The sequence below is a fragment of the Sus scrofa genome, chromosome 5, assembly GCF_054392235.1.
Source record: "Sus scrofa isolate SSC_HxYL_T2T_F1_AM1 chromosome 5, Sscrofa_HxYL_maternal_Yorkshire_Landrace_v2.0, whole genome shotgun sequence".
NCBI classification, from domain to species: Eukaryota; Metazoa; Chordata; class Mammalia; order Artiodactyla; family Suidae; genus Sus; species Sus scrofa.
In genome coordinates, this window is record NC_139387.1 from 75,289,842 (window position 1) to 75,303,081 (window position 13,240).

Sequence of the window (13,240 nt, forward strand, 5' to 3'; positions counted from 1 at the left end):
TTTTTTTTTTAAATCTCTTCACTATGGAAAATTTAGACTACTATTAATTTTTCATCATTATAAAAGTGTGCTGCACTGAATATCCCTAGCCATATATTCCTGTACGTTAAGTTTTTTCTTTAGGATGAACTCTCAGAAATGAATTTGCTCAGGGTGTGTACATGTTCAAAATTCTGAATGTCAGACTTGTCTTCCAGAGTGATTGGAGCAATTTATCCTAACAGCGTATACTGTGTTTTTAATGGTTAATCTGCAGCTGTGTACATTACAGTCTTCAGATTACCAGACAGTACTGTTTTGGAGAATTTTCTGTCAGTGTTGTAGACACTATCCAAAGTTTCTTGCAGTTAACTTTGAAGAGTTTGTATTTTAATGAGGTAACCTGGAGCCTGCCATAGAACATGGTTAGAGAAGCTGTAATAATCTCAAACAGCATGCAGCATGAAAACCCTACCAGCATCGTGAGAACTTTGAATGTTACATTTTTGCTGCTTCTGTCCTGAATATTTCCACCTATGCCCATATATTTTTTGAGTTTTAGAGTTAATAAATCGTGAATAGTTAAGGATTGTGAAAAGCCACAGTGTTACTCTGGCAGAGTACAATCAGAAATATGGTGAATTTGAACAAGCAGTAGGAAGGAACATGAGTTTATGACACATTTTGAAATAACAAGCTCTACGAAATATCAAGTCGCACTTCTGAACATAATGTGGAAAGAAATATAGGCCTTGTTAGTTGTACCAGTGCCCAATTCCAGTTGCCGCTCGTAGTGTGGCATCCTCTTACAGAAAACACAGTCATGTGGATTAAAATTGTTTTAAGAGCCTGTGGAAGTGATTGCTTGAGTAACATGTTTAGAATGTTTGTTTTCCTTTCCCTTTCTCCTGCTTACCTTTAAGATTTAGCTCAGATTTCAGTTCTTCTGTGAAGTCTTCCCTGTGCAGCTCTATACATAGATGTAAATGAACCATTCATAGTACACCTACGTATGTGTTTCTTCATTGTTTGATTAATTTTTTGCATCAAGTTTATGGATGGATATATATAATTTATCTTGTCAGTGTCTAACAAATCCACAGTGGGTACTTAAGAAATGCTGGTTGAATAAGTTGAAACATTAGGAAAGATTTAAACGGGAAGCTTACAGAAGGAAGGATAGTTTTTCCAATTCTTTTTTATCGTACTGGATACTAAAACCCGATGAAGGTTAGAAAACAAATGAACTAAAACCCCAAACCAGTTTTGCTTATGAGTTTAGATACAGAAATTATAAATAAGATATTGGCAAGTAAAATCAGTGTATGATATAAGTGTAATATTCTGACCAAAAGGAGTTGATTCTAGGGCTTGATGTATCATTCACAGTTTTAGTTTGTAAAAGGTAAAAGGAAAAGACAACCTTACAGTGTTTGATAGCTATCTCAGAGACGTTAGATAAAATGTCACGGACACTTTGAAAACTAAACCAGATAAAAAGAATTGATCCTTTTATAGCATAAGTTAAATAGAAACAACTCAATAATATGCGCATTATAAACATGTTTCAGACTAGTAGGGCCAGCATCGTGTTTACTGTGACATACCAGACATCACTAGAAGTTAGAGGGAGGTCAAAGATAGCTATGTTCATCAATATTTAACATTATTGTAGAAGTGTTAGGCAGTGCAATTAGATAAGGAAAATCGAATAACTAATGTCAGTAGTGATAATGGAAAGGATGGAGCTACATTTTCATTACAGCATAGATGGGAGCATTAATATAAACATGTTGTTTTCCCCCAACTCTGTATATTTAATGTAATCCCAATACAAATATTCTTGAAACATGCCCAAATGATGTTGCAGTTTATTTGCAAGAAGAGCAGTGTAGGAACACTTGTTTAAAGCAGATCATGATATATGTATTTTGAGCTCAGTCATATTAAAATGTGTGATTCTGGCACAGTATTAGATAGCTAGATGGATGAAACAGAACCTGAAAATAATATAGTTATGATGCCTGTTTTGGAATAATGGCCATCTATTTGGAAAACAATTACATAGTTACATTAAATTAGATTTTAGGTGAAGAGCTACTTCTTAAAGAATAAAAACACTGAAAGAAAATGTAAGTAAAAAGCTTTTATTGTTAATCTTGAGATAGGAAAGAGTCTTTTACTGCCATAGCAAGAACCTTAAATAATTAAATTTGTGTATGTTAGAAAGTCCAGTTAACAAAAGTTAAAATGATAATTTGGGGTAAAGCTTTGTAACATGTGGCTGGACTATTACGTAAAGATTGTTGGTGATTTATTTGGAGGCGTTTCCTTCTTTCTAGCACATTAAACAGTGGTATGTCTTACAATCAGTGGCATCTTAGATTTGATGAAATACAGTAACATTAAAATAGCACTCATATCCAGGAACGTTTGTGACTAGATTTCCATTTTCTTTATGAGCACGATTCTGTAAATAGCAGGTCAGTAATTCCCCCAAATAAAAGACACAGAAGAAAATATTAAAAATTTAAATTAAGCATTGTATTTTCTGTTTGTACCAAAATTACATTGTTATGTGACTTGCTGTTAGATTTTGTATTGTTTACTGGAGTGCCTTTCCTTTGGTGGATAGAAGAGTGAAGACATCTATAGGACAAGTAGTGAACTGCAGTCAAGACATGGTTAGTGCCTGAGGCCTGGGCATATGGAATTTTAACAGGCTTTACAAGTGATTCTGTTAAACACCAACTTTTGATTTTCAGTCTATTGGCAGAATATACTAAGTTGGCTGTGGAATTTTTGTTTTTTGTTTCTCTTTTTACACATGCAGTATATGGAAGTTCCCAGGCCAGGAATCAAACTTGAGCCACAGCAGTGACAATTACTGGATCCTTAACCCACTGAGCCACCAGGAAACTCTAGCTATGTAATTTTTGGATCAGCAGTCCATATGCATTCCTGGCATTGTCTATAGGCTGCATAAATAATGTATTTCAGATCTGTATGTCCTTCTTTTTTTTTAAAAAAGTATGGAGAGTTCCCATTGTGGCTTAGGTGGTTAAGAACCTGACAAGTATCCATGAGGATATGGGTTCGATCCCTGAGCTTGCTCAGTGGGTTAAGGATCTGGCCTTGCCGTGAGCTGAGGCATAGGTTGCAGATGCTGCTCAGATCTGGTGTTGCTGTGGCTGTGGCATAGGCCAGCAGCTGCAGCTCTAATTTAACCTCTAGCCTGGGAACTTCCATATGCCGCAGGTGTGGCTGTTAAAGTAAACAAACAAATAAATAAATTTTAAAAATGTAGATCCTTGAGTTCTCCTCTGGTGCAGTGGGTTAAGGATCTGGCATTGCACTGCAGCAGCTTAAGCAGGAACTTCAACATGCCAGGGTGTGGCCAAAATAGATAAATGAAACGTAGATCCTATTGTGATGAATAAAATACTAAATTGTTTTAAAATATTTACATATATGCTAATTTTTGTCTCTGTAATATTTCAGTCAACAACCCTTGTTTAGTACAACTGTTGTCATGTTAGGATTTGCCGAAGTGTTTGAGGTTAAAAGTCCTACTGTTTGACTAGGTCTGGGCTAGTCATTCTGACTCTTAACGAGCATATCTGAGGAATGCCTGTCTGTATCTTTGGCAGTTGTAGGGTAAAAGCAGAGAAGCTGTAGGGGAAAAAAAGAGAAATAAATATATATACACAAAAAACAGGAACAATGGACAGAGAATAGAAGGAACTGAAAAAAGAAAAAGGTGACCCTAGTTAGTTTGCCCTTTCTTTGTGATTGTAGAAAATGCAAAGTTACATAGGTTCCCCCCCCCTTCTTTTTGGTGTGTTATATGTATCTCTGTTCCATCTGACAGGAAGATATGTTTTCGCAGAATAATGCCGTTACTAGAGGTGGTAGAAGGTTGAAGTGCAATACTGTCTGTCATTGGATGAATTGAGATACAGAAAGGAGTGAGGGCTCTTTCTTCAATTCTCTGTGTCAAGTATAGTAAGCCCAGAACCTGCGTGCGAGATTTAAATCTGTTGAAGGGCATCTGCCTTTGAACCAGGGGTGCTGGGGGCTAAAACTGAAACCTGAAAAAAAAGAAATTTCAGACGTAAGTACTACTTGTCAATCACAAATATTTCTTTTTCTCAATTGTGTAGGTAAATGTTAACATACTTTTAAAAGGAAACTACCAATGGAAGAGGGAAATTTTGTTCGTAAATTGTTTTCTTTCTCTAGTCAGTATTCTTTTTTTTTTTTTTTTTGTCTTTTTGCCATTTCTTGGGCTGCTCTCACGGCATATGGAGGTTCCCAGGCTAGGGGTCCAATCGAGCTGTAGCCACCGGCCTACACCAGAGCCACAGCAATGTGGGATCTGAGCCACATCTGCGACCTACACCACAGCTAACAGCAATGCCGGATCCTTCTTTTTTTTTCATCTTTACCATTTCTTGGGCCGCTCCCATGGCATATGGAGGTTCCCAGGCTAGGGGTCGAATCGGAGCTGTAGCTGCCAGCCTATGCCAGAGCCACAGCAATGTGGGATCTGAGCCGCGTCTGTGACCTACACCACAGCTCACGGCAACACCGGATCCTTAACCCGCTGAGCAAGGCCAGGGATGGAACTCGAAACCTCATGGTTCCTAGTTGGATTCGTTAACCACTGAGCCATGACGGGAACTCCAGTATTCTTTAAATTAATGAAAGAAAATGAACACATTTTCTACTGGGTACCACAGTTGACAGTGTAATTCTACCTGCACTTTAATTTTTTTTCTGTTCTTTTTAGGGCTGAACCTGCAGCATATGGTGGTTCCAGGCTAGTGATTGAATCGGAACTACAGCTGCCAGCCTACACCACAGCCACAGCAACACGGGATCTGAGCCGCATATGTGACCTACACCACAGCTCACAGCAACACTGGATCCTTAGCCCACTGATCTAGGCCAGGGATTGAACCTGTGTTCTCATGGATACTAGTCAGATTCATTTCTGCTGAGCCAGGACGGGAACTCCTAATTTTTTTTTAATGAAAATTTTCAGACTAAAAAGAGCAAAATAAAGCAAGCATATAGTATGTTCTACTTCTTACATTTGTTTGAATAGTGCATTCTTCTTTTTTTTCCTTTTTAGGGCCGCACCCATGTCATATGGAGGTTCCCAGGCCAGGGGTTGAATCGGAGCTACGGCTTCTGGCCTACGCCACAGCCACAGCCACAGCCACAGCCACAGCAACTCCAGAACCAAGCTGAGTCTGCGACCTACACCACAGCTTACGGCAACGCTGGACTCTTAACCCACTGAGTGAGGCCAGATAATGAACCTGCAACCTCATAGTTCCTAGTCGGATTCGTTTCTGGTGCACCATGAGGGGAACTCCTTCTGTTTCGTTTTGTTTTTGAATAGTGCATTCATTTTTATTTCCAGAGTCTTCTCTGTTTATTAACAGGGTTTGAGTCAGGCTTGTACCCTGTGTGTGGGGGGAGTTTATCAGACCACTGAGCTTGAATGTGCAGGCCTTGGAATGGTTATAAGCGATGGGTTTTAAAATGTCTTAATAGGAAAGCTTTATGCTTGTGAGTGGTTTAAAGTTCATCCTAGTTCCTTAGCAGAGCAGGATTTTTTTATTCAAATGGATTTCCGCTTTCTTTATATATTGCTTATATGCTTGCCAGAGTTTAAAGAGAAATTGTAATAGTTTCACCTTAAAGCATTTGGAAATTTACCTAATTTAGAAGAAGGTAATGGGAAAGAGATCAGATAAATTAGTTCAGTATCTGAACTGTGAGGTATTTCAAAGAAATGCAATTTTAATATATCAAGTGAGGTACAGAATTATTTTTTCTTTTTAGGGCCGCACCTACAGCATGTGGAAGTTGCCCTGCATAAGGGTCTGATCAGAGTTGCAGCTGCCCGCTTACACCACAGCCACAGCAACTCCAGATCCAAGCTGCATCTGCGACCTACAGCACAGCCCATGGCTGGATCCTTAACCCCTCTGAGCGGGGCCAGGGATCGAACCTACATCCTCATGGATACTAGTTGGGTTTGTTTCTGTTGAGCCACAACGGGAACGCCCAAGAAATAATATAGGAAAAATGTGAAGTGTAGGTCACAGGACTTTATTAATAGGTGAAATTATTTAGAATTAGAAGGATTTGTTTTATTTTGTTTACACATTTTAAAGTTTTGCATTCATTTATTAAACATGTATTGTTAAATATCTGTGTGACTCCCATTGCCTGTTTACAATATAGGGAATAGATTAAGTGTGGACAAGCTGGGGCTGGGAGGTAACTGATGAGTTTATTGCTTTCATGGAAGTGAGAGATTGTTATGGTCTGAACTAGCATGTTCAGATTTTGTTCTAGATTAACATGTTCTGGGTTTTACTGTCTTTATTAATGAAGTGTTCTTAAATTTTTTATTATTATTTAAAAAAATTATAGTTGATTTACAATGTTGTGCCAGTTTCTGCTGTACAGAACCCATTCATACATACAGTCCTTTTCTTATCTTATTTTCAGTCATGGTCTATCCCAAGAGACTGGATATAGTTCTTAATGAAGTGTTTTTTCTTACAAGCATTAATTGTGGATTAACATGGCCCTTACAAGCCTTGCTTTTAGACTCTTTTGGGGCTAGTCTTGATGGCCTTTCCTCCAGGGCTAGACTCCCTCTGCTCCTAAGATGTGGCCTTTCTGGTGTCTATCCTCAGTGCCTCTGATGTTTTCTCCAACTTTGGCTATTTGGGGCTTGAATTTTTTCCAGCCCCATGTCAGTTCAGGTCGTTGCTCAGCTCATAGCTCTCTGTTAGTTGTTCTGTCCCTAGTAGTTGTTCTGTGTCTGACATTGTAGAGTCTTTCCCTGTGTGTGCACACTTTGTATTTGGCCAAAGACTCCAGGGGACCTCTGTCAGTTTAGATACTATTGCTTTCCTGGCTAGCTACCTTCTTTGTGCTATTCTGCTCTGCTCGTTTCTGCTATCTTTAGGACTCTTACCTGTTGGTCTGTCTTCTGAGCTCTGCAGGACTGCTCTTTTCTGTTTGGTCTTCCTATCCCTATATCACATATTGGATAGCAACTCTGGACCGTGACCTTGTTAGTTTCTCTTCTCTCAAGGAGCATGGTCTTGTGCTTCTTGTTTTCCAGTGTCTAAAAAGTTTCTTCATGCATTTGTCTAATTTTAAAATAGATTATGACAAGAGGGCCAGTCTTCTACCTGTTACAGTCAGGTTGTATTAACCTTATAGAGAGTGACAAGTCAATGGGAAACTCATTGAAGAATTTAAAACAGACTAGTACCATGATTTGTGCTTTATCAAGATGACCTCCATTGCTTTCTTTAAAATGGACAGAGGAAATGGAAGGAAATTTAACTAGAGGCTATTGTAGCAATCGAGGCTTAAACTAGACTGGAAGTGGAGTGAATGTTAAATTCAAGAGCTATTTTGAAGATAGAACAATCAGGACCTGCTCTAGAATTGGTGGTAGGAAATGCAGATCGGGGAGGAATGAATGGAGACACTCTGGTGTTTGGTGTGAGCCACCGGCAGGGTAGTGCCATTTAAGGAGATAGGAATACCCCTCAGTCATCAGAGGAGGGTCTAGAATAAAGGGGAGAAAATCAAGAGTTTTGTTTTGGGTAAAATAAGTTTGAGTTACTTAGTAGACATCTATACAGAGATGTCAAGTAGGCAGGCAGAGGGCAGTTCTAGAAGTTCACCAGCACTGTCCACACGGAAAGTATCCATATCTATTCTCTGGGGTCATTATAGGCCATCCCAGGGTAATTTGTAATTACTGACTGACAGAGATGTTCACAAAATCTGACAGGAAAATAGCCTGAGAAGGTCTGGTAGCTTCAGGGTAATCCTTGAAGACCCTAACTGAATTCTACTGTCTCCTTCTTTTCCGATCCTGAATGCACTGAAATTTGGATTGAAAAAAAATAGCTGTTTTTCTGACATTTGTTAAACATAGCCTATTTTGGAAACTCATTCAACAATCTTACCTTCTTCGTTTTTTTCTCCTCCTTCTCCTTTTTTTTTTTTTTTTTTTTTTTTTTTTTTTTTTTTTTTAACCTGCAGCATATGGAACTTCTCGAGCTAGGGGTCAAATCAGAGCTGCAGTTACCATCCTACATCATAGCCATGGTAATGCCAGATCCGAGCTGCCATCTGCAACCTATACCATAGCTCATGGCAACACTGGATCCTTTAACCCACTGAGTGAAGCCTGGGATTGAACCCAAATCCTCATGGATACTAGTTGAGTTCTTAACCTGCTGAGCCACAATGGGAACTCCCTTACCTTCTTTTTTTTTCTGATTGTAGCCCCTCTGGAGCGAGATTTCCATCCTAGGTGGCCAGGTGGCTATTGCAGTGGGAGGAGATGGCTGTGGAAAGGGTATTGTCAACACAGATGCTTTCAGTAGCTTTCACAGTGCAGTCCATGACTGCTTTGATTTCTCCTTTTGTTTTATTTTATTTATTTATTTATTTTTGCTTTGTAGGGCCACACCCGCGGCACATGGAAGTTCTCAGGCTAGGGGTTGAATCAGAGCTGTAGCTGCTGGCCTACACCACAGCCGCATCAATGCAGGATCCGAGCCGAGTCTGCAACGTACACCACAGCTCACTGCAACACCAGATCCTTAATCCACTGAGCGAGGCCAGGGATTAAATCTGTATCCTCATGGATGCTAGTCAGATTCGTTAACTGCTGAGCCAAGAGGGGAACTCCTGATTTCTCCTTTTAAAAGGGGAATATTTCTAACCCCCTTTTGAATTGTTTGGAGTTCTGAGAATGTCTTGGAGTCATGTGGAAGAGTGATACACAAGCCTGGGAATGTGCTGGAGTGTGAGTTGTCGTAGTGGCTCAGTGTGTGAAACCAGGTGTTCAGAGACAGTCACGCTCCTGAGACCCTTAGCCCCAATGCAGTCTGTGGGTTTCCTGGTCTGCAGGAAAAGGTCCAGGAAACAGAAAGTCATCAGTGTCTCCCAAGGCTGTAGTAATGCAGCTACTGCTCCTCACCTCTCCACTCCCCCTCTGAAGAAAGAGTGAAAAGGAGGGCGCTTACTCTCTCTTGCTTCTCTTTTATTTTTTAATTTTTTTTAATGATTTTTATTTTTTCCATTATAGTTGGTTTGTCTCTTGTTTCTCTTCTGTAGGAGATGCATCGGAGATTTGAGAATGCCCCGGATTCTGCCAAAACTAAAGCTCTGCAAACTGTTATTGAGATGAAGGTAAGTGAGACCTTACTTAGTTAGGAATCTTACATGTCAGTTCACACTTTCAAGTGGCCATACTTTCACATGTGAGTTTCAGAAAGTGGTATGTAGTAATATTTCACTTATTTTGTAGACTGAGAAGAAATAGTAAGATTTAATGAAAGTGACCCATTAAAAGAACTTCAGTTTCATTTCCTTTTGTCCAGCATTTCTTGAAATCAGCTGTCCTCAAACCTTTTGATCTCAGGTCACTTTTTCTCTTAAAGTGACTCATTTTACCCATTTTTAAGAAAATGTTTGCTGATTATCAAGTTTGTCAGTTTTTCTCTGAAATGAGAATAGGGCTTTATGAAGGAAGTATGTGATTCAGCTGGCAGCCCAGGAGCACCCAGTGCTAGCCTGGGGAGCAGTGGAAGTGCCTGGATCCTTCCTGTTTCATCACATGGAACATTAAAAGGTACTTACTCAATAGTTGAGTACTGAGTAGGACTTTTTTTTTTTTTTTTTTTTTTGCGTAGCTACATGTGGAAGTTCCTGGGCCGGGGGTCAAACTTGCGCCATAGCAGTGATCCTAGCCACAGCAATGACAAAGCTGGATCCCCAACCATCAGGCTACCAGGGAATTCCACCAAGGACATTCTTAGGTGAAGCAGTGTTTGCAAAATTTTCTTATTTATCTTTTTTGACTGAGAGTGCCTGACACTGAAGAATAACAGTGACTGCTAGTACCCTCTGGTGCTGTTGTGGTTGTCCTGAGTCATTCGAGTTTTTGCCCATCTTCAGTGCAAATATTAACATGGTGGAAAAGGCATGTAAAGTCATAGTATTATTAGGAAAATAGTTTTGACTTCACAAAAGGACGAGGAGGCACCCCCTGGGTTCCACAGACCATACTTTGAAGACCTCAGCTTTAAGTTAATGAATAATGCAAGAAACTGTGAATCACAGCAGAAAGTTAACTCAGAAAAAGACTGAAAGGAAATTCTACAATTAAAAAAGAAAAAGTTAATGAATAGTTGGAAATCTTTAGGCTGTACATTTATACTACTTGGTGATTAAGATCTTGCCTTCTGAGTTAAATTCCCTAGATTCAGAATCTGGCTTTACTTAATTAGTGCATAACATAGAAGAAGTGCCTAACCTCTTCATGCCTCAATTTCTTTGTTGATAAATAGTGATAATAACAGTACCTGTTCCATGGGTTGTTTTGTGGTTTAAATTAGTTAAAGCAAGTAAAACACTTTAAACAGGACCTGGCACATAGTAAACATTTAATCAATGTTACCTGTTATTGCTATTATTATTTTTATTACCAATGTATTCTTTCTTACAAAAGGCGGAAGACTGTTACAGATAGGAGCTCCTCTACCCCCAACCCCCATTTCTCTCTCTCCCTCGTGCACTCTCTCTCTCTTTTTTTCTTAAGGGATGCACCTGTGGCATGTGGAAGTTCCCAGGCTAGGGGTCCAATTGGAGCTGTAGTTGCTGGCCTACACCACAGCCACAGCAACACTAGATTCAAGCCAAGTCTGTGACCTACACCACAGCTCATGGTAACACCAGATCCTTTAACCCACTGAGCGAGGCCAGCCAGGTATTGAACCCTCATCCTCATGGATGCTAGTTAGGTTCGTTTCCATTGAGCCCTGATGGGAAGTTCCTCTGTCTCTTTTTGAAACTTTTTCATATCCCCTAAAAAGTTTGACAGAGTGTTTTGTATTGTGGTCTTTCATTTAATATTTGTTGATGTGACAAGAATATTTAGTTTTTGGTATATAAATAGCTTTATGTAAATAAATATTTCTCAAGTACAGTTCTGAGAACCTATCTCTTAGATGATTTCCTCTTAAAATTTAGTTTATATTGTATACATCTTTATTCTTACTGGGGGAAGAGTTTACCAAACAAATTCCAAATTAGCGGATTCTGAGTTCTTTGTAGTTAGACAGTTATTAGTCTTGAACATAATCTTGTAAAAAGTCTTTAGAAAGGTTTAATTGCATGTTCACATTTCCAACATGTTTATTTGTACATGTGATTTCCTGATCCCTGTTGGAACCTAAAAATAAAACACATGAGTCTCTCTATTTACGGAATTATTTTACCTGCCTTTTGACAGCATGGGGAAGTGTACCAGTTTTAACTGGCAGTAACTCTATTTTAGGTTGTATTAATTTTCGGCCATCCTACTAAGAAGGAAGAGATTCCAAAATCCTAGTGGCCCAGTGGGGTCAGGTTGTTGTTATGTTGAAATCACAGCTGAAATAGTTAAGATGCTGAGAGTGGCATGAGCTTGAGAGAATTGTGAAGCTCTGGAGAGAAGGAAAAGGAAGCTGATTGGTAGACTGTGAAAGAGCCTGCAGGTCTTCAAGGTGACATAATATCTTTTCTCTTTCCTCCTCTCCATCCTCCTCCCTTCTCCCACCCCTGTACTTGTTTCAGTCTTTTCCCTCTGCTCCCTTCTCTATTCTTCTTTAATTTTTTTCTTTTTCCTTTAGCTGTGGAGGAGCAGGAAAGAATTACCAGACTGCTGTAGGGTTAGAGTTTTGCTGAGTAGATATAGCAGAATTACTGGGATGCACATGAATTGAAGGAGTGGTTTGGATGATCAGTCCAGGAATGTAGCCTGGATTGGAAGGAAGAGAATTCAGAGTGGACTGACAGGTTGGATGAAAAAGTGAAAGGAAAGTGGGGATCTCTATGAGATGGAAGAAAGGCAGTTAATGAGAGTGACGATGTGACAGGCCTGGGAGGAGAGTCCTGGGTGATGTGGTATTGAAAACTGGATAGCTAAAATGGACTGGAGGATGAGTTCATTAGAATTAAGGATGTCAAGGATTTCAGACATTAAAATCCTAGGATGATGGCAAGAGTGGCATTTGAAGGAAAGGTTGATTGTGAGCCAGGTGCTGAAGACTTCACATGGGCAGGGCTGATTGGGAAGTCCCTTGGTGCAGCAGTGAGGACGGGGAGAGAAGAAGAGAAGGAGCTTTAAAGGGAAGGGCATTGAGAAGCCTCGAGGATGCCCACACTTTCCCTGCTGATTTTTGGTGCTGGAGGATTAGTGAACCTCACTGGAGAGAGTTTGGGGAGATTATATCCATTGGGGATGCCAGGGTTTACTTGGGGTAGAGGGACAACTTTTGAAAAGAAATTGAAGATTTGGGAAATTGAAGATTTTGGGAAATTGAAGATTTGGAGCAGAGGATTTCAATGGGCTCTGGGGGGGTTAATGATGGGAGACCCAGGGCTGGGAAAGTACAGAGTAGTAAGATGATAAAGAATTTACTGACTTCATTTATATATATTATGCATTCTAGGAGTAAGAAACCTCCTTGGAAAGACTCTCCTCAAACCCAGCCCGAGTGCTGGTTGAGTTGGTGGTAGAACTAGTCAGGCATATCAGGCATTCATTTTCTGGTCTCATCCTAGAGAGCAGCCTGCAGGTTCTTTTTCAGGGTAGTCAGTGCCTGCCTCCTGGCTTTCAGAGCTGCAGTTATGATCTCAGTGCATGATTTCATGGTGCTCGATTGGTAGTGAAGTTGCTGATTTGGTCAAGAGCAGCCTCTCTATCTGGGTTGGGATTAGGGGAGAAAATGGATGTTTCTTTTCTTTTTTTTTTTAAGGTCCACGCCTTCGGCACATGGAGGTTCCAAGGCTAGGGGTTGAATTGGAGCCACAAGCACTGGCCTACGCCACAGCCACAGCAACACAGGATCCGAGCCACGTCTGTGACCTACACCACAGCTCACGGCAATGCCAGATCCTTAACTCACTGAGGCCAGGGACTGAATAAGAGTCCTCATGGATACTAGTTGGGTTCCTTACCTGAGACTCAGCAGGAAATCCGGATAATGTTTCTTGGAAAGGGCCTTGTAGGGGCTTCGTGGAGGTGGAGGCTGTGCCATGTGTAAAGCCAGGGTTCTCAGCTGGAGGCTGCTTTGTCTTATGTGGACACCAGTGATGCTAGAAATATGTCCTCTCTCTCTGCTGTCCTCTTTCCTTACCACCCAGGCTGATGTCA

General features: G+C 40.3%; 1 protein-coding gene across 30 annotated transcripts in view; it reads left to right on the plus strand.

Moving 5' to 3' along the window:
- Positions 1-13,240, plus strand: part of ERC1 (ELKS/RAB6-interacting/CAST family member 1) — a 359,940-nt gene that overhangs the window by 51,537 nt on the left and 295,163 nt on the right. For all 30 annotated transcript variants that reach the window (XR_014804001.1, XR_014804004.1, XR_002344313.2 and 27 more), the window contains exon 3: positions 9,157-9,231. Coding sequence is in view for 16 of the 30 variants with exons in the window: in XM_084957042.1 (XP_084813168.1) it covers positions 9,157-9,231 (75 nt within the window). In the remaining 14 variants the exon portion in view is untranslated. The remainder of the gene's footprint in view (positions 1-9,156; positions 9,232-13,240) is intronic.